General features: G+C 36.9%; 2 protein-coding genes across 8 annotated transcripts; both read left to right on the forward strand.

Annotated features, from left to right (window-relative positions):
• The first annotated feature begins 1,488 nt into the window (after positions 1–1,488).
• LOC132170284 (G-type lectin S-receptor-like serine/threonine-protein kinase At1g11330) lies at positions 1,489–4,944 on the forward strand. Of its 7 annotated transcripts, none has more exons than XM_088517642.1 (7): positions 1,489–2,870; positions 3,130–3,242; positions 3,353–3,529; positions 3,602–3,812; positions 4,055–4,292; positions 4,384–4,534; positions 4,636–4,944. In XM_088517642.1, the coding sequence occupies exons 1-7, from the start codon at positions 1,589–1,591 to the stop codon at positions 4,942–4,944; spliced, it is 2,481 nt and encodes an 826-aa protein (XP_088373768.1). In that variant the 5' UTR covers positions 1,489–1,588. The 7 variants fall into 7 exon arrangements, with proteins under 7 accessions (XP_088373768.1, XP_088373757.1, XP_088373763.1 ...); XM_088517631.1 differs by having other exon boundaries at positions 1,526–2,870; positions 3,130–3,258; positions 3,393–3,529; XM_088517637.1 differs by having other exon boundaries at positions 1,526–2,870; positions 3,130–3,258; positions 3,405–3,529.
• Positions 4,945–10,478: 5,534 nt separating this feature from the next.
• Positions 10,479–15,093, forward strand: LOC132170282 (G-type lectin S-receptor-like serine/threonine-protein kinase At1g11300). Its single transcript, XM_088517646.1, has 8 exons — positions 10,479–10,610; positions 10,770–12,199; positions 12,931–13,038; positions 13,155–13,336; positions 13,413–13,623; positions 13,869–14,106; positions 14,198–14,348; positions 14,459–15,093. Exons 2-8 carry the CDS (start codon positions 10,912–10,914, stop codon positions 14,765–14,767), a joined length of 2,487 nt encoding a protein of 828 aa, XP_088373772.1. The 5' UTR covers positions 10,479–10,610; positions 10,770–10,911; the 3' UTR covers positions 14,768–15,093.
• The last annotated feature ends 2,284 nt before the right edge of the window (positions 15,094–17,377 follow it).

Raw genomic sequence — 17,377 nt, forward strand, 5'->3', positions numbered from 1 at the left:
ATAAAATAACATTTTTTTTTAAAAAAAAACTCACTGAACAACATTGAAAACCAAAAAACCATCATACTTTGTATTTTTCCAAATTCAATTTAAAATGTACCTTTTGCATCCCGTGAATTACAGCGCCTTGGCACTTTTTTCCCATAAACTACCAATTATGACAACTGATCCCATCAAACTATCATCTTATGACAAATAGCCCCATTCCGTTAGTCAAAGGGGTTAAAATTGACGGTCAACGGTCATGTGCAAGTCATGTGTCATTTTAAATTTTTTTTCGTCCACCCTCACTTCAGACCGAGAAAATGACGCTTATACCCTCCTAAACCCTAATCCAACACATGAAAACAATTTAAAATGAGGGAAAAAGTGGAAGAAAAAAAAAAATTAAAATAGTATATGACTTGCACATGATCGTTAACCATTAATGTTAACCCCTTTGACTGACGGAATGGGGCTATTTGTCATAAGATGGTAGTTTGATGGAATCAGGTGTTATAATTAGTAGTTCATGGAGGGAAAGTGCCAAGGCGTTGTAGTTCATGGGGGCAAAAGGTAATTACCAAAAAAAAAAAAAAAAAAAGGGAAAATACACTTCACCCCCTTAACTATCCACCCATTTGCACTTTTAACTCCAATGTTTAAAAAGTGACACTTTACTCCTCAAAGTATTTGAATTGACACTTTTAACTCTAATGTTTAAAAAGTGACACTTTATCCTCAAAATATTTTTAAATTGACACTTTACCCCCTAAATTGACACATTACCCCCCAAAACTTAGTTACTTCATGGGGTCAAGTGTCAATGCCAAATACTTTGAAGGGGTAAAGTGTCACTTTTTAAATATTGGGTTTAAAAGTGCAAATGAATGGATAGTTCAGGGGGCAAAGTGTATTTTTTCCCAAAAAAAAAAAAAAAAAAAAGTTACAAACATCCCATGAGTTCATCTTGAAAATACGAATATACAAATTACAAAACACGGTTAGTTAGTTGCTTGCGATTAATAAATAAATGCCCACATGTATCAGCTACCCTGATAAACAAGATAAGAACCATTAGGAGAAGAAAACGAAGCGAACACTGCAAAAGAAGCCATAGGATCCAGATTTTTTTTTTTTTTTTTTTTTTTTTTTTAAATAAAAATAAAAATAAAAATTGAGGGATGAGCTTAGAAGAGTGCTCATCATCACTTATTTTACAAACTTAAGTGGATATAAAATAATAAATTATTTAATTTATATTATAACCCACTAATTCCTAATATGATCTTTACAATTTAAATGACCAATAAAAGATAACATTGTCATATATTTTCAACTTGAAATGTGTTGCCGATCTTGTGGATGATCTTTTCGAACTTGAACCACAGTCATGGTGAAGTGTACAATTGAAGCAAGCGTCCAAATATTTCAAACCGAAGTCCAAAAGGGCAGCTTGATAGAAAGTCTAAAGCATTGACAAAAAAACGCGCTTGATAGAAATATCTGTCGAAGAAAAAGTATTGAGGACGAGAAGCAAGGAATCAATAATGCTCCTCGCTCCTGCCATTCAAAATCTGTATTCTCACAAACAAGAAGCGTTGAATCTATGGAACTTGTTCGAAACACCAACTTGTCTGCCCTTCTTGTCTTGCTATCTTGCTTTTGTTTACAGTTTGGCTCTGCAACAGACACCATCACAGCAGCTAAATTCATCAACGACTCTGAAACCATCATCTCCAATGGGGGTGACTTCAAACTGGGATTTTTCAGCCCTCCAAATTCTACCGATCGGTATGTTGGGATATGGTATGCTGAAATTTCTGTGTTCACTGTCGTATGGGTTGCTAACAGAAACAATCCCCTTAAGAATTCCTCTGGAGTTCTTACCAAATCCGAAGATGGGAATCTGGTAGTGTTAGATGGGCAAAAGAAGATTCTTTGGTCCTCAAATTTAACAAATTCTGTCGTCAATTCAAGTGCTCAGCTTTTAGATTCTGGAAATCTTGTCTTGCAAGGAAACACTACAGGGACATTCTTATGGGAGAGTTTCCAACATCCTTCTAATACATTCATCGAAAAGATGAAAATTAGTACGGATCTTAGAACGGGTAAGAAAGTGCAGCTGACATCATGGACAAGCCCATCTGATCCATCCATTGGAAACTTCTCTGCCGGTATTGATGCTCGTAATCTTCCGGAATTGTTTATTTGGAATGGCAGTAGACCATATTGGCGGAGTGGTCCATGGAACAGCCTAGTCTTTATCGGATTACAAAACATGTATTCTGTATTTCATGATGGATTTAGTCTTGTAGACGATAAAGAAGGGACAATCTATTTATCTTTTAGCTCTTCGAACGACTCTTCCCCATATACTTATGTCTTGAATGAGCAAGGAAATCTACTTGAAGCATATTCCAACAACAGTGGGGAAGGTTGGGAGGTCACGTGGTCATCTTATAAGACAGAGTGCGATGTTTATGGCAAGTGTGGGGCATTTGGAAGCTGTAATTCACATAATTCACCAATTTGCAGCTGTTTACGGGGATTTGAGCCAAAAAACACAGAAGAATGGAACAGAGGAAATTGGACTAGTGGATGTGTGAGGAGGACACCCTTGCAGTGTGAGAGGGTGAACAATGGCAGTGATGGGGGCAAAAAAGATGGATTTTTGAAACTGACGATGATGAAAGTGCCAGACTTGGCAGATTGGTCATCTGCTCGTGAAGAAAATTGTAGAAACCAAAGCTTGGAGAATTGTTCTTGTATTGCTTACGCATTTGATGCTGGCACTGGTTGTATGCCATGGACAAGAAGCTTAATTGACCTACAGAAATTCTCGAGTGGCGGAGTTGATCTTTACGTTCGTGTGGCCTATTCAGAACTTGGTGAGTTGTTTTGGTTTTCGGTCAAAGTTTATCTAATGCTTCAAATCAACCACTGATGGTGCAGTTGTTTGGCTAATTTATGTTTCAAAATTGTATTTCAAACAAACCCAAGTCACCCCCAACTTGCCAATTGCTTAGGAAGTCTTTGTTGTTCTGTTTTTACAAAAATTGATAATTTTGTTTTACAAAAAAAAAAAAAAGTTACATATTCTCTAGCCTATTATGGATGAATTAGTTTGATGTTTTCTCTTGTTTTCAGATAAAGAGAGAAATGTGAAAGTAATTGTAACAGTCACAGTGATCATAGGAGTAATATTCACTGGCATTTGCATTTACTTATTGTGGCGTTGGATGGCTAAACAAAAAGGTAATATGCACCTTCCTCTTTGTGGCAGGAAGGACCCTCCTCATCCTCTCTCTTTTCTTCTCTCTTCTTTGTATGCACATTCCTATTAGCTCAGTGGACTAAGATTTATAATCACCGTGAAGAGGAGGAGATGTTATTGTTGAACAAGAGTGAAGACAACCATGGAGACAATGTGAACCAGGCTAAACTCGAAGAGCTGCCAATATTCAATCTTCAGGAGTTGGCAAGTTCAACAAACAGCTTCCATCAATCAAATAAGCTCGGGCAGGGTGGATTTGGTCCTGTATACAAGGTAATGGTTAATCTTGTAGAGGGTTATTGCCTAACAATTTGAATATATAGTCAAGTTGTTATTTGTTTACAGGGAAAATTGTCAGGCGGACAAGAAATTGCAGTAAAAAGACTTTCAAAAGCCTCTGGACAAGGGTTAGAAGAATTTATGAATGAGGTGGTAGTAATAGCTAAACTCCAACATCGGAATCTTGTTAGACTCCTTGGCTGTTGTATTGAAGGGGAAGAAAAGATGTTGGTTTATGAATACATGCCAAACAAAAGTTTGGACGCATTTCTCTTTGGTTGGTTAGTTCATTCTTATGGCCTTTGTTGGGATCTTCCAATATTACAATCTAAAATTATCTACATGCAGAGACAAAAATGGAATGATATTCTTGGTTGTGGTATCTTAGCGTGTAAATGCTTACTTTTCTTACGTGACTTCACCAAATTTACTTTGCTTACAAACATGACCGAAGTTCACCTTACAAGTTTAATCTGATTGCACTTTCTTTTTCTTATTTGGTTTGAATAATTTCCTTAGATACAATCAAACCAAAACTACTAGATTGGAGAAGACGCTTCAAAATTATCGAGGAAATTAGTCGAGGTCTGCTATACCTTCATAGAGATTCTAGATTAAGGATTATTCACAGAAATTTAAAAGTAAGTAATATCTTGTTGGATGAAGAGCTAAATCCAAAAATATCAGATTTTGGTATGGCTAGGATTTTTGGGGGCAATGAAGATCAGGCCAATACTACAAGGGTCGTTGGAACATAGTAAGTACCTATGTTTGGCCAAATTCACAAATATAATTACACTAATATTTCATGTAACAAGATTTGTATGTGTTTTATTGTTACAATTCAGTGGATACATGTCCCCTGAATATGCAATGAAAGGGCAATTTTATGAGAAATCGGATGTCTTCAGCTTTGGAGTGTTGTTACTCGAGATAATTAGTGGAAGAAGAAATTCTAGCTTTTATGATGATGAGCAGGCCATGAGCCTTCTAGGATTTGTAAGCCTTCCTTCTATCATTGCTTCATTTTTTAAGAACTTCAATTGCATGTTTCCTATGAGTTTTAGTGTTGATGCTAAGAATTTCTATCATGTTTTCAGGCATGGAAAATGTGGAATGCAGACAACATTGTGGCATTAACTGACCCAATAATACGTGAACCATGCTTTGAAATGGAAATTTTGAGATGCATACATGTTGGGCTGTTGTGTGTGCAAGATTTTGCAAATGATAGGCCAAGTGTATCCATTGTTATTTCCATGCTTAAAAGTGAGATCATTGATCTGCCTCTTCCAAAGCAACCTGCATTCACCGAAAGGCAGATTAACCCATATGCTAGCTCCTCACAAAAGAACCCAAGTAAATGCTCTATTAACAATGTTACTGTTACAATGGTTCAAGGCCGATAACTAGCATCTGTTCTTTGAAAAAACCACTTGGTGGTTATAGGTGTTGAAAGATCTCAGGGCTATATTATGAGAACCCTTTACCAAATCACCTCTTGACTTTCCCTATGGTTCTTTGTACGAGTCTTTGGAAATTGTTTGAGTTTTCCATCATTTAATTTGCTTTGTGATCTTGTTGTCCCTGTTCCAATTTGAAAAGGTATTACGTCATTCATGTAGTTTTAGGGTTGGCTAATTCGTTGTTCAAAAAGGCAATTCATTATTTATGTAAAGCTCGGTTTGATATATGTTCATTGGTGGTTTGAATGGTTGAAGCTTCAGTTGCAAGCTCATTTGCTGGTGGTTTGAATGGCACTCCTCAGTACTAAAATCCGAGGGCAGTTACTAACAATCACACCTTATGTTTTCACAGTCACACCATACGTTTTCAAGATAAAATTTTTGTTAGTTCTTGTGTTGGCTTAATTCAGTTCCAAAATGCAGAGGTTACTGTTCACGAGCTCAAACACTGATATGGAATGCTCAGAATCCAATCTCCACCGTTCATAATGTAGATTCATGTGTTATGAACGTCCCTGCAAAATTTCAGCTCAATCGGACCACAAACGCCCATCGATCAGGGCTGTTGATCAAGACTGGACAGCATTTCCAGAATGTTGTTTCACCCATGTCCGGACATGCCTTCCCCGGGTCCGGACCTCATTTCCAGAAACTCAAATTTTGCTCCGTAAAGCCGTGTCCGGACAGCCCATTAACATGTCCGGACACCCCGTAAGTTTGAGGCCCAAAAACGTGATTTTAAGTGGTTTAAGTCTAGGGTTTTGTCGGGGGTATATATACATTATTATAGAAGATAGAAGTACGAATTTTAACCCCCAGAGAGTTCGTCGGAGGCTGTGCTAAGAGAGATCATATGTGGTGAGCGTTAAATTGAATCTCTTAGAGTTTTAGTTATTCCTTTGATAAATCTACGGTTGAGAAGTCTATCGGAAGGGTCCGGTAAAAGAGAATCACGTTGAAGAAGATTGTGAGCAAGGAGACGAGTTGTAGGCTTGTCGATCTTACAGAGCCAAGGTCTTGCAAAGGGTTGTAAGTGTTCCTAGTGTCTGTAATCTCTAGATAATCTTTTGATAGTAATTTCCTGGGTTTGGCTGCCCCGGAGAGGTTTTACTTTTAGATCGGTTTCTAAAAGGTTTCCTCTTCGTCACCAAAATCTTTGTGTCTGCCTCTTTATTGCTTTATATATTTTGGGTGATTGAATTGTTTATTACTTCATAATATTAATTCCGCATAAATTGTGATAAACAAGTTTTTGGAGTCGGCATAGCGTTTTTCAATTGGTATCAGAGCAGGTTCACTCTGTTTGGATTAAATTCTTGAGTGAGATCTGTTGACTCCTGTTTGCTATGAATACTTCTTAAGGGGAATATGATCTTATAAATTCCTTCAACAATTTGTTGGAAAAATTCACTCTTTTGAGACATCAATACACAAATTGTTTGGGGGATTTTCAAGATCTTAAACATGTGAATGAATCTATTGTTAATGAATTGTCTGAATCACATGTCCTAATTGATTCTTTGAAATCTGATAAAGAATCTTTGGCGAATGATTTGTCTAAATCACATATCTTGATTGATTCTTTGAAATCTGAGATTTCTGTGCTTGTTGAAAAGTCTTTATCACTTAAGAATGAATTGAATGTTTCTAAGGAACTCTCACGAAATTTCTCTAATGATAATTTGAAAAGTTTTCTTTGTACTAAAGAACTTGTTCCTAACAAGCCTAGTATGATTGTTGATAATGTTGGTGCATCTACTTCACATGTTTCTAATGAGTCCTTGAATGTTGAGCCTGTGAATGTTAAAGAAACCAAGGCTAATTTTTCTAAGACTCCTTCAGTTAAACAAACTCAAGGTAAGTTTTTTTCTACATGCCATCATTGTGGGATTGTTGGTCACATTAGACCAAACTGTTGGAAATTCAAAGCTGCTCCAAAGAAAGAAAATCATGCAGCTGTTCCGACTCTCCATGGTAAGAAAGGTAAGAAAATTTATGTTAAGCATCATGCATCTTACCCTAAGCTTAGAGTCATGCATCCTCATAGAAAATTACCTTTTAAAAGGTTTGTGCCCACTTGTCATCATTGTGGAAAGGTTGGTCATATTCGACCAAAGTGTTTTGATTTGAAATCCCATAAGCATAAAAGTGAAAATTCCTATTCTAGGAAAGAAAGTGAAGGTTTGGTCATAATGATTAGAGAAGTGTTATCTAGGCTAGATAAGTTTGAGCAAAGTCATAAGTCTAGACCTAAGATTTCTCAAGTGTGGGTTAGGAAGAATGATACCATTCACCCATTGAGGGGGAGTGGTAGTGATCTCACCTAAAGTTAGGTGAGTCAATAACATGCCTAGGATTGATTGTTTTGCTTATTTTGTAATATCCTAGAGCATGTTGTTTTTTTTCATTGCATTTTTTTTTTTTTTTGCTTTATTGTTTATGCACTGCATTGTTTTTGTTGTTACACTTTCTGTATGAAGAGTATATACATGATTGTTTTGAGATTCATGTTTTGAGGCATATTCATAAAGGATTTTTCAAGAAATTCATATATCATGATCTTTGAAAAGCTTATAGATGAGATGTTGTGTGCGGACCACCAAGATTTTTGTCTACTTGCTAATCAAATGTTCAGGAATGTGTAATGTCTTGTGAAGACCTAGAAGTAGTTATTAAACCAAATCATTATTTTGTAGTGGGGCCTATAAGATGTGATGAAAGTTTAATGCTAAAGGACATTCATGTTTTTCCTGTTGTAATCTCAATTCAAGCATGTTGTCTTGTTTTGCATTGCATTTTTCTTTGTTTTGCATTTGTTTTTCTTTTGTGTGCATTTCTTTTGTGAAAAATTTCAAAAAGACAAAAATATGTTACTTTGATTGTTTCCTTTTCTTTCTTTTGTCTTATGCACCTAGATAGTCCATTAATTTCTCATGTTGCTTTTTATGGATTTAATTCCTTACATCTTGGAATGTTCTTAATATGCATGAGATGAAAATTTGTGTCAATGGACTTGTTTTTGTGGTTACCTAAAGCCTAAACTTATGTGGTACATTTTGCCTATGCTTTATCTTTTGTGCACATTTAAGCTTAAATTGAGGTTTTGTTTCACTTTATTTGTGAGGTCTGTTAGGTAACCATATGAGGTTTTTGACTAGTCATATTTTTCAAATTGACCATATGCGAGTTGAACCTAGGGCTTAAAAATTCCTGCTTTCTCTGTTGTGATAAGCACCAAAAGTTTAATGACACTTTCTCAAAGAGAAAAATAAACAAAATAGTGAAACAAATAAAATCAAAAGATCATATTCCAAAAGGAATTTATTTCACTGTGTCAAACTTGTGCAAAATATTTTACAAAGAGAATTGTATAGGATGAGAGTGGCTAGGCCCTAGTATGATAAGGTTTGACTTTTGATTTGATATACTTGTCAAAACCTCATGGTGGTGAAACTTTCTCCTCATTTTGTAAATTGAAATTTTTTTCTCTTTGGATGGCTTACCCACACACCACACAAGCATAGGTTGAATGAAACATTTTCTTGGCTTGGGTTAAGCAATATGAGTTTCTAGCAATTTCTAGTATCATGTATGTTTTGCATATTTGGAGCATGTTTGGGATATTCATTGTGCAATACATGAGTCATTAATGTGTTATCATTTGTGTTCATTTGACTTTTGAGGGGGAGAAACATGTTTCGCATTTTTTAGCTTCTTGTTGATTATTGAGTCATATGTTGAGGGGGAGTTTTTGGTGATGTGTGTTCATGATCTTGCATTCTACGTCATTTTTTTGTGATCATGAGTTTTATTTCTGTATTCCTGTTCCACATATGCCTTAATATATTTTGTGAAGTGTTTCAGGAAATATGAAGACCTTTTGTCATTCTGTGACAAAAAGGGGGAGTAAATATGGGGAGATGATGGGATTGGCTCGGCATTTTGGTTTTGTCACTGAATTGCCAAAGGGGGAGTTTGTTAGTTCTTGTGTTGGCTTAATTCAGTTTCAAAATGCAGAGGCTACTGTTCACGAGCTCAAACACTGATATAGAATGCTCAGAATCCAATCTCCACCGTTCATAATGTAGATTCATGTGTTATGAACGTCCCTGCAAAATTTCAGCTCAATCGGACCACAAACGCCCATCGATCGGGGCTGTTGATCAAGACTGGACAGCATTTCCAGAATGTTGTTTCACTCATGTCCGGACATGCCTTCCCCGGGTCCGGACCTCATTTCCAGAAACTCAAATTTTGCTCCGTAAAGCCGTGTCCGGACAGCCCATTAACATGTCCGGACACCCCGTAAGTTTGAGGCCCAAAAACGTGATTTTAAGTGGTTTAAGTCTAGGGTTTTGTCGGGGGTATATATACATTATTATAGAAGATAGAAGTACGAATTTTAACCCCCAGAGAGTTCGTCGGAGGCTGTGCTAAGAGAGATCATATGTGGTGAGCGTTAAATTGAATCTCTTAGAGTTTTAGTTATTCCTTTGATAAATCTACGGTTGAGAAGTCTATCGGAAGGGTCCGGTAAAAGAGAATCACGTTGAAGAAGATTGTGAGCAAGGAGACGAGTTGTAGGCTTGTCGATCTTACAGAGCCAAGGTCTTGCAAAGGGTTGTAAGTGTTCCTAGTGTCTGTAATCTCTAGATAATCTTTTGATAGTGATTTCCTGGGTTTGGCTGCCCCGGAGAGGTTTTACTTTTAGATCGGTTTCTAAAAGGTTTCCTCTTCGTCACCAAAATCTTTGTGTCTGCCTCTTTATTGCTTTATATATTTTGGGTGATTGAATTGTTTATTACTTCATAATATTAATTCCGCATAAATTGTGATAAACAAGTTTTTGGAGTCGGCATAGCGTTTTTCAATTTATATCTTGATTCCACATTTCAGGCTTCTAGCTTAAAAATAACTAAGAATATTCAAAGGTCCCATGATGAGTTCATCTAGTAAATACAAACATATAAATTACAAAGTGCCGTTAGTAAATTTGCTTATATATATAAGATTCATAGTAGTTAATTGCAGTTAATAACTGCTCGCATGTATCACCCTAATAAACAAGATAAGAACAATTAGGAAATGAAAACGAAGAAGCAAACACGGCAGAAGAAGCCATAGTATAAAAAAAGAAAAAAAAATGAAGCGTGCTCTTAGATGAGCTCTGATCATCACTTATTCTAAAACTTAAGCGGATAAGGAATAATAAATTTAATGATTTAATTTATGTTCTTAGTAAATTTAATCATTTAATTTATGTTCTAATACTTATTTCTAACGTGATCTCTACGATTTGATAAAACCTACAGAATGCCAAAATCAAACGCACCCTTATGCTAAGAAGTCATTCATAAACATATGTGTATATGTTTATATCCACATATCTCAAGCTGTAGTCTAAAAGGGCATCTCTTGATAGAAATATCTGTTCATGAAAATTACGTGCGAAGACGAGAAGCATTGAGTCAATAGAATAGAAAAAGGTGTTACAATTTAGATATGCTCTCGGTCAAGGAGCAGCAACAGCCTTTGCAATTTATATTGAAGAGGCTGTGCATACAAAGGAGAAGTGAAGAAAGCAAGATTCCTTGAGAAGGAGGCAACAGGTAACTCTGAGGTTAAAAAGGAAGACATCTCTAGTTTTACAATTTGAAACTGTTCTTGTTTCTATAAATATTATTTCTTAGTTCATTTTATTGTTGTCTTGGTCTTTGTTTATTTGTTAGGAAGTCTTGAGCCATAATTTGAGCCTTTTGTTTTTTTAGTTGGAAGTGGTTCTTGTAGGAGGTTCCTAGAAGGCCTGAGTCAGACTATAAGATATCTCTATTCTTTCTTCTTCTTCTTCTTCTTAATTCTGCCTCCTGGAATCCAAAATCCGCATTCTCACAAACGAGCAGCTTTGAAACTATGGGACTTGTTCGAAATACCAACTTGTCAGCTCTTCTTGTCTTGCTATCTTGCTTTCGTTTAGAGTTTGGCTCTGCCACAGACACCATCACAGCAGCTAAGTTCATCAACGACTCTGAAACCATCATCTCCAATGGCGGTGACTTCAAACTGGGATTTTTCTGCCCTCCAAATTCTACCGATCGATATGTTGGGATATGGTATGCAGCGTATGCTGAAATTTCTGCGTTCACTGTCATATGGGTTGCTAACAGAAACAATCCCCTCAAGAATTCCTCTGGAATTCTTACCATATCCGAAGATGGCAATCTGGTAGTGCTAGACGGGCAAAAGAAGCTTCTTTGGTCATCAAATTTAACAGATTCTGTTGGCAATTCGAGTGCCCAGCTTTTAGATTCTGGAAACCTTGTTTTGCGAGGAAACACTACAGGGACAATCATATGGGAGAGTTTCCAACATCCTTCTAATATAATGATAAAAAATATGAAAATTAGTACGGATGTTAGAACGGGTAAGAAAGTGCAGCTGACATCATGGAAAAGTCCTTCTGATCCATCCATTGGAAACTTCTCTGCCGGTCTTGAGGTTCGTAATCTTCCTGAACTTTTTATATGGAATGGCAGTAGCACAATTTGGCGGACTGGTCCATGGAACCGTCGGATCTTTATTGGAGTACCAACCAAGTATTCTTCATATCTTGAAGGATTTAGTGTTGTAGATAATAAAGAAGGAACATCCTATTTTACTTTTTCCTCTTCGAACGAGTCTCTCCGATTAAATTATGTCTTGAATGAGCAAGGAAATCTACTTGAAGTATATAGCAACAATGGGGAGGATTGGGAGGTCACGTGGTCATCTTTACGGACTGAGTGCGATGTTTATGGCAAGTGTGGGGCATTTGGAAGCTGTAATTCACATAATTCACCAATTTGCAGCTGTTTACGGGGGTTTGAGCCAAAAAACAAAGAAGAATGGAACAGAGGAAATTGGACTAGTGGATGTGTGAGGAGGAGACCCTTGCAGTGTGAGAGGGTGAACAATGGCAGTGATGGGGGCAAAAAAGACGGATTTTTGAAACTGACGATGATGAAAGTGCCAGACTTGGAAGATTGGTCATCTGCTCGTGAAGAAAATTGTAGAAACCAATGCTTGGAGAATTGTTCTTGTGTTGCTTACGCATTTGATGCTGGCACTGGTTGTATGCCATGGACAAGAAACTTAATTGACCTACAGAAGTTATCGAGTGGCGGAATTGATCTTCATGTGCGTTTGGCCTATTCAGAACTTGGTGAGTTGTTTCTGTTTTCTGTCAAAATTTATCTTATGCTTCAAATCATCCACTCCTGATGCAATTGTTTGGTTACTTTATGTTGCAAAATTGATAAAATTGTGTTACAGTCCAACTCCTATCATGTTGAGGAGATAAACAGCTTGAGAGTTTTAACTGAGCTAGAAACTTCTTAGGTATATTAAGTAATATATATTTTCTTAAGCGAGACTTAACACTCATAAATGCACTTACAACAATCTCCCCTTCAACCAGATGCATATGGACACCCGTACACCAATTTCAGGAAGCTAAACACTCTCACAAGTACACTCACAATAATCTCCCATTCAACAAGATGCATTTGGACACCCGTACACCTGTTCCACGAAGCTAAACACTCTCACAAGTGCACTCACAACAATTTCGTTCTCAACCAGACACATCTGGACGCTGTACAACCATTCTAAGAAGCTAACCATAGCTTTGATACCACTTGTTGCGAGATAAAGCGCTTATGAGAGTTTTTACCAAGAGAACGTTAATATACATATTTGAACACCACTCCAACACAAAAGCCTAAGCTAATAGTTTGAGTCTTCTTAGGTATATATTAACTACTATTTTTTTTTTATATTTTCTCAATGTGAGACTTCACATTCACAAGTATACTCACGACACATCATTCCCTAACTTTCCAAGCTAAGGAAGTCTTTGGATGAATTAGTTTGATGTTTTCTCTGAATTTACAGATACAAAGGAAAAAGTGAAAGTAATCATCACAGTCACAGTGATCATTGTATTGATATTCACTGGCATCTGCACTTACCTATTGTGGCGTTGGATGGCTAAACAAAACGGTAATATGCACATTTCTTTTTGCTTACAAAATAGTCTTGATATCTCAGTGGACTAAGAATTGTTACCACATTTCTACATAGAGATTACTAACAACTGTTGTATAAATACCCTGTAGGGAGAAGGAAAACAAAAATGTTATTGTACAAATTTTCTGGTGAAGAGAAGCTTGGAGACAACGTGAACCAAGTTAAACTCCAAGAGCTACTGTTATTCAACCTTCAGGAGCTGGCAAGTGCAACAAACAACTTCGATCAATCAAACAAGCTTGGGCAGGGTGGGTTTGGTCCCGTATACAGGGTAATGGTTGCTCTTGTAGAGGCTTATTACCTAACAACTTGAATATGTAGTCAATTACTTGTTTCTTTGTTTACAGGGAAAATTGTCAAATGGACAAGAAATTGCAGTAAAAAGACTTTCAAGAGACTCTGGACAAGGGCAAGAAGAATTTATGAATGAGGTGGTGGTGATATCTAAACTCCAGCACCGAAATCTCGTTAGACTCCTTGGCTGCTATGTTGAAGGGGAAGAAAAGATGTTGGTTTACGAATACATGCCAAACAAAAGTTTGGATGCATTTCTCTTTGGTTAGTTCATGCTTATGCCCTTTGTTAGTATCTTCCAATATTACAATCTAAAATTATCTACATTGAGAGAAAAAAATGAAATGATATTCTTAGTTGTGGTATCTTAGTTTGTAAATGCATACTTTTCTTATGTGAATTCACCAAATTTTCAGCTTTTACAAACATGATAGAGTTCACCTTGCAAGTTCAAACCGAGTGTACTTTTTTTTTTTTTTTATTTGGTTAATTTGAATAATTTCCTTTAGATCCAGTCAAATCAAAACTACTAGATTGGAGAAGACGCTTCAACATTATTGAGGGAATCTGTCGAGGTCTACTGTACCTTCATAGGGATTCCAGATTAAAGATTATCCATAGAGACCTAAAAACGAGTAATATCTTGTTGGATGAAGAGCTAAATCCAAAAATATCAGATTTTGGTTTGGCTAGGATTTTTGGGGGTAATGGAGATCAAGCCAATACTACAAGGGTCGTTGGAACATAGTAAGTACCTTTGTTTGGCCAAATTCACAAATATAATTATACTAATATTCCATGTAACAACATTTGTATGTGTTTTATTGTTAAAATTCAGTGGGTACATGTCCCCTGAATATGCAATGAAAGGGCAATTTTCAGAGAAATTGGATGTCTTTAGCTTTGGAGTATTGTTACTCGAGATTGTTAGTGGAAGAAGAAATTCTAGCTTTTTTGATGATGAACAGGACATGAGCCTTCTAGGATTTGTAAGTCTCCCTTATATCGTTGCCTCATTTTTTTAAGAACTTCAATTGCATGTTTCTTATGAGTTTTAGTATTGATGCTAAGAATTTCAATCCCGTTTTCATGTTTTCAGGCATGGAAAATGTGGAATGCAGACAACATTGTGGCGTTAACTGACCCAATCATATGTGAACCATGCTTTGAAATGGAAATTTTGAGATGCATAAATGTTGGGTTGCTGTGTGTGCAAGATTTTGCTAATGATAGGCCAACTGTACCCATTGTTATTTCCATGCTTAAAAGTGAGATTATTGATCTGCCTCTTCCAAAGCAACCTGCATTCACGGAAAGGGAGATTGCCCCAGATGCTAGCTCCTCACAAAACAACCAAAGTAAATGCTCTGTTAACAATGTTACTGTTACAATGGTTCAAGGCCGATAGCAAGCATCTGTTCTTTGAAAAAACCACTTCGTGTGTATAGGTGTTGAAAGATTTCAGGGTTATATTAAGAGAACCCTTTACCAAATCACCTCTTGACTTTCCCTATGGTTATTTGTATAAGTCTTTGGAAATAGTTTGAGTTATGCAGCATTTAATTTGCTTTGTGATCTTGTTGTCTCTGTTCCAATTTGAAAAGGGATTACGTCATCCTTGTAGTTTTTAGAGTTGGTTAATTCGTTGTTCAAAAAGGCAATTAATTGTTTATGTAAAGCTCGGTTTGGTATATGTTCATTGGTGCTTCGAATGGTTGAAGCTTCAGTTGCAAGCTCATTCGCTGGTGGTTTGAACGACATTCCTTAGTACAGAAACTCGAGAGTTTCGTTCGCTACGCACTCGCTAAAGTGTCCGAATGTGTAGCGAACGAAGGCATGACATACTTTTACCTGTTCCAATGAAACCTTAAAAGCCAATGTCATCTATCAATTAAGGAAGCATTTTTTGGGGAAACTTTCTTGGAATATCTTGCCTCTTAGACCTAACATTTTCAGGTTTTCCCCTAGCAAGATCTAAAAACATTACAAGTCCTACTATTTATAGGTAAGAAAACTAACAAACTATTCCAAGTAAACTTGGCCCTAACATGATTGGCCGAACAATGGCAACCAGCCATTGGTTCCCTAAATGTGGCAATAGCTTCTCATTGGTTTTCCTTAATTGGCAGAAGCTTCTTATTGGTCCTCGGTTATTGGTAAGGTCGGTTCTATCATTATTCCTTTGAGGCTCTGACATAACTTTGCAGCTTTCCCGACTGTGGTTCTGACATCACCGTCCTTCTGATATTACAACCCTGATATATTCCTGTCCTAAGTTTTAACAATATTCTTTCGGCGCTGGTAGATTCTATCAGATATCAGAATTGAGCTTCCCGAGTATGCCTCGGTCAAGGGTGCCTCGGTGTTTCCTGAGTATTCCTCGGTTCTTGATTTCCTGAGCCGAGGTTCGACCCTCGGTTTGACTGAACAATGCTCGGTGGCCAAGTATTCCTCGGTTCTTGATTTCTCGAGCCGAGGCTCGACCCTCGGTTTGGCTGAACAATTCTTGGTGGATTGTTCTACATCAGCTTTGCTGCCCAATTTGTCAAGGCTCAGCAGAATCGTTCCATCACATGTTTTTTTGAGTTGCCCTTTTGCCAGAATTTTGTGGAGGAATTCTCAATGGCATCTAGATACGGGGCCTTCTCCTCTCTTCCTTTTGACTCCTAGATTAAGGCTATTCTCAGCGCCCACTCGGCACTGAGTGTTCCTTGGAAAGAAGCCAGAAATTTTCAGATTTCGGCTTTGATAATGATGGATCAGATCAGGCTGACTTAGAATAAATTGATTCATGATTCCATTCAACGAGTCCCCCCCTCTCTGTTTTGAAGCTTATTAAGATCACCACCCATAATCACCTCTCTGTGTGGAACTCTGGAGATCATGCCTCTTCATATTGGGTTCCACCCTCATTAGGCTATCTCAAGGTGAATTTTGTCGTGGTAATTAGGCCTAATTTTGCTGTTGCTACTGCAAATCATGAATGAAATTTTCTGGCTATGAATACCTTAAAGCTCCCTCCTATGGAAGCAGGCATGGGTGAAGCTCATGCAGCCCTTCAGGCTTCCAGAATTGCAGTCTCCTTTGTCTGCCCCCGCTTGATCATTGAAGGGGACTCCATGCTTACTATCCTTGCTGTAAAGGATCCCCATCTCTTCTTGTACTAGAACTCAATGCCTATTATTTCCAATATTAAGCTCCAATTGCTTTCCATCTCATATCGGAAAGCTGTGAAGATTTTCAAATCTACGAATATAGGTGCACACCTTGTAGTTAGATGGGCCGCTTCCCACTTAATGTTCGAAAGCATTCCCACTATTTCTCATTTTCTTTCCTCTATCAGATTAAGGAGTGGCAAAGACCCTCTTTTGTAATTCCCTTTTCTGTTTCTCCTTTATTTGAATAAAAAAAAAAAAAAAACTCAATTAACAACAACAAAAACCAAAAAATTGTCATACTTCATACCAAAAACAAAGATAGAAAACCCTTTCTCTCTCTCTCCGTCATTTTTCCAAATTCAGTCAAAAATTTAGAAAAGAAAAAATAAGCAATTTGAATAAAAGTAAAATATAAATTAGAATAGAAAATAAAGACAAACAAAAGAACAAAACCATTTGAAATAAAGTAAAAACAAAAAGAAAAAAGAAAAATAGTACTAATCTAATACAAAAGAACTATCTTTTTTCTATACTTTTTTCGGTTTTAATAAATTTTATAGATATAGGAAGAAGTCTTGTCAAATACAGATTTTTTCTTCTTACCATCTTGCTCATGTAAACAAACAAATTACAAAGATAGGAAATTCTCTCTCGTAAAATTTATAATGAAAAAGAGAGAGAGAGAGAGAGAGAGAGAAGAGAAACGTGAATACCAGCCGTCATCCACTTTGTTGGGCCACATGGAATCTCAGGAATCACCATCATTCACATTGGGAAAGCTACAATGGACGATTTCCGTTGGATTTGATATTTCTTGGATAGTCACTTTCCTATTTTTAGAATCTTGAAAAGTTTTTCAT

This window comes from Corylus avellana, chromosome 1 (assembly GCF_965113065.1).
Source record: "Corylus avellana chromosome 1, dhCorAvel1.hap1.2, whole genome shotgun sequence".
Lineage (NCBI taxonomy): Eukaryota > Viridiplantae > Streptophyta > Magnoliopsida > Fagales > Betulaceae > Corylus > Corylus avellana.

What these genes read in the sequence shown, in the direction of transcription:
- LOC132170282 (XM_088517646.1), top strand. Translation starts at nt 10,912, where the DNA reads ATGGGACTTGTTCGAAATACCAACTTGTCAGCTCTTCTTGTCTTGCTA. An exon ending in TTTGGCCTATTCAGAACTTG is followed by an intron (nt 12,200 to 12,930) that starts GTGAGTTGTTTC and finishes CTGAATTTACAG; the next exon opens with ATACAAAGGAAAAAGTGAAA. An exon ending in TTGGATGGCTAAACAAAACG is followed by an intron (nt 13,039 to 13,154) that starts GTAATATGCACA and finishes AATACCCTGTAG; the next exon opens with GGAGAAGGAAAACAAAAATG.
- LOC132170284 (XM_088517621.1), top strand. Translation starts at nt 1,589, where the DNA reads ATGGAACTTGTTCGAAACACCAACTTGTCTGCCCTTCTTGTCTTGCTA. An exon ending in TTGGATGGCTAAACAAAAAG is followed by an intron (nt 3,238 to 3,326) that starts GTAATATGCACC and finishes CATTCCTATTAG; the next exon opens with CTCAGTGGACTAAGATTTAT. An exon ending in CCATGAGCCTTCTAGGATTT is followed by an intron (nt 4,535 to 4,635) that starts GTAAGCCTTCCT and finishes TCATGTTTTCAG; the next exon opens with GCATGGAAAATGTGGAATGC.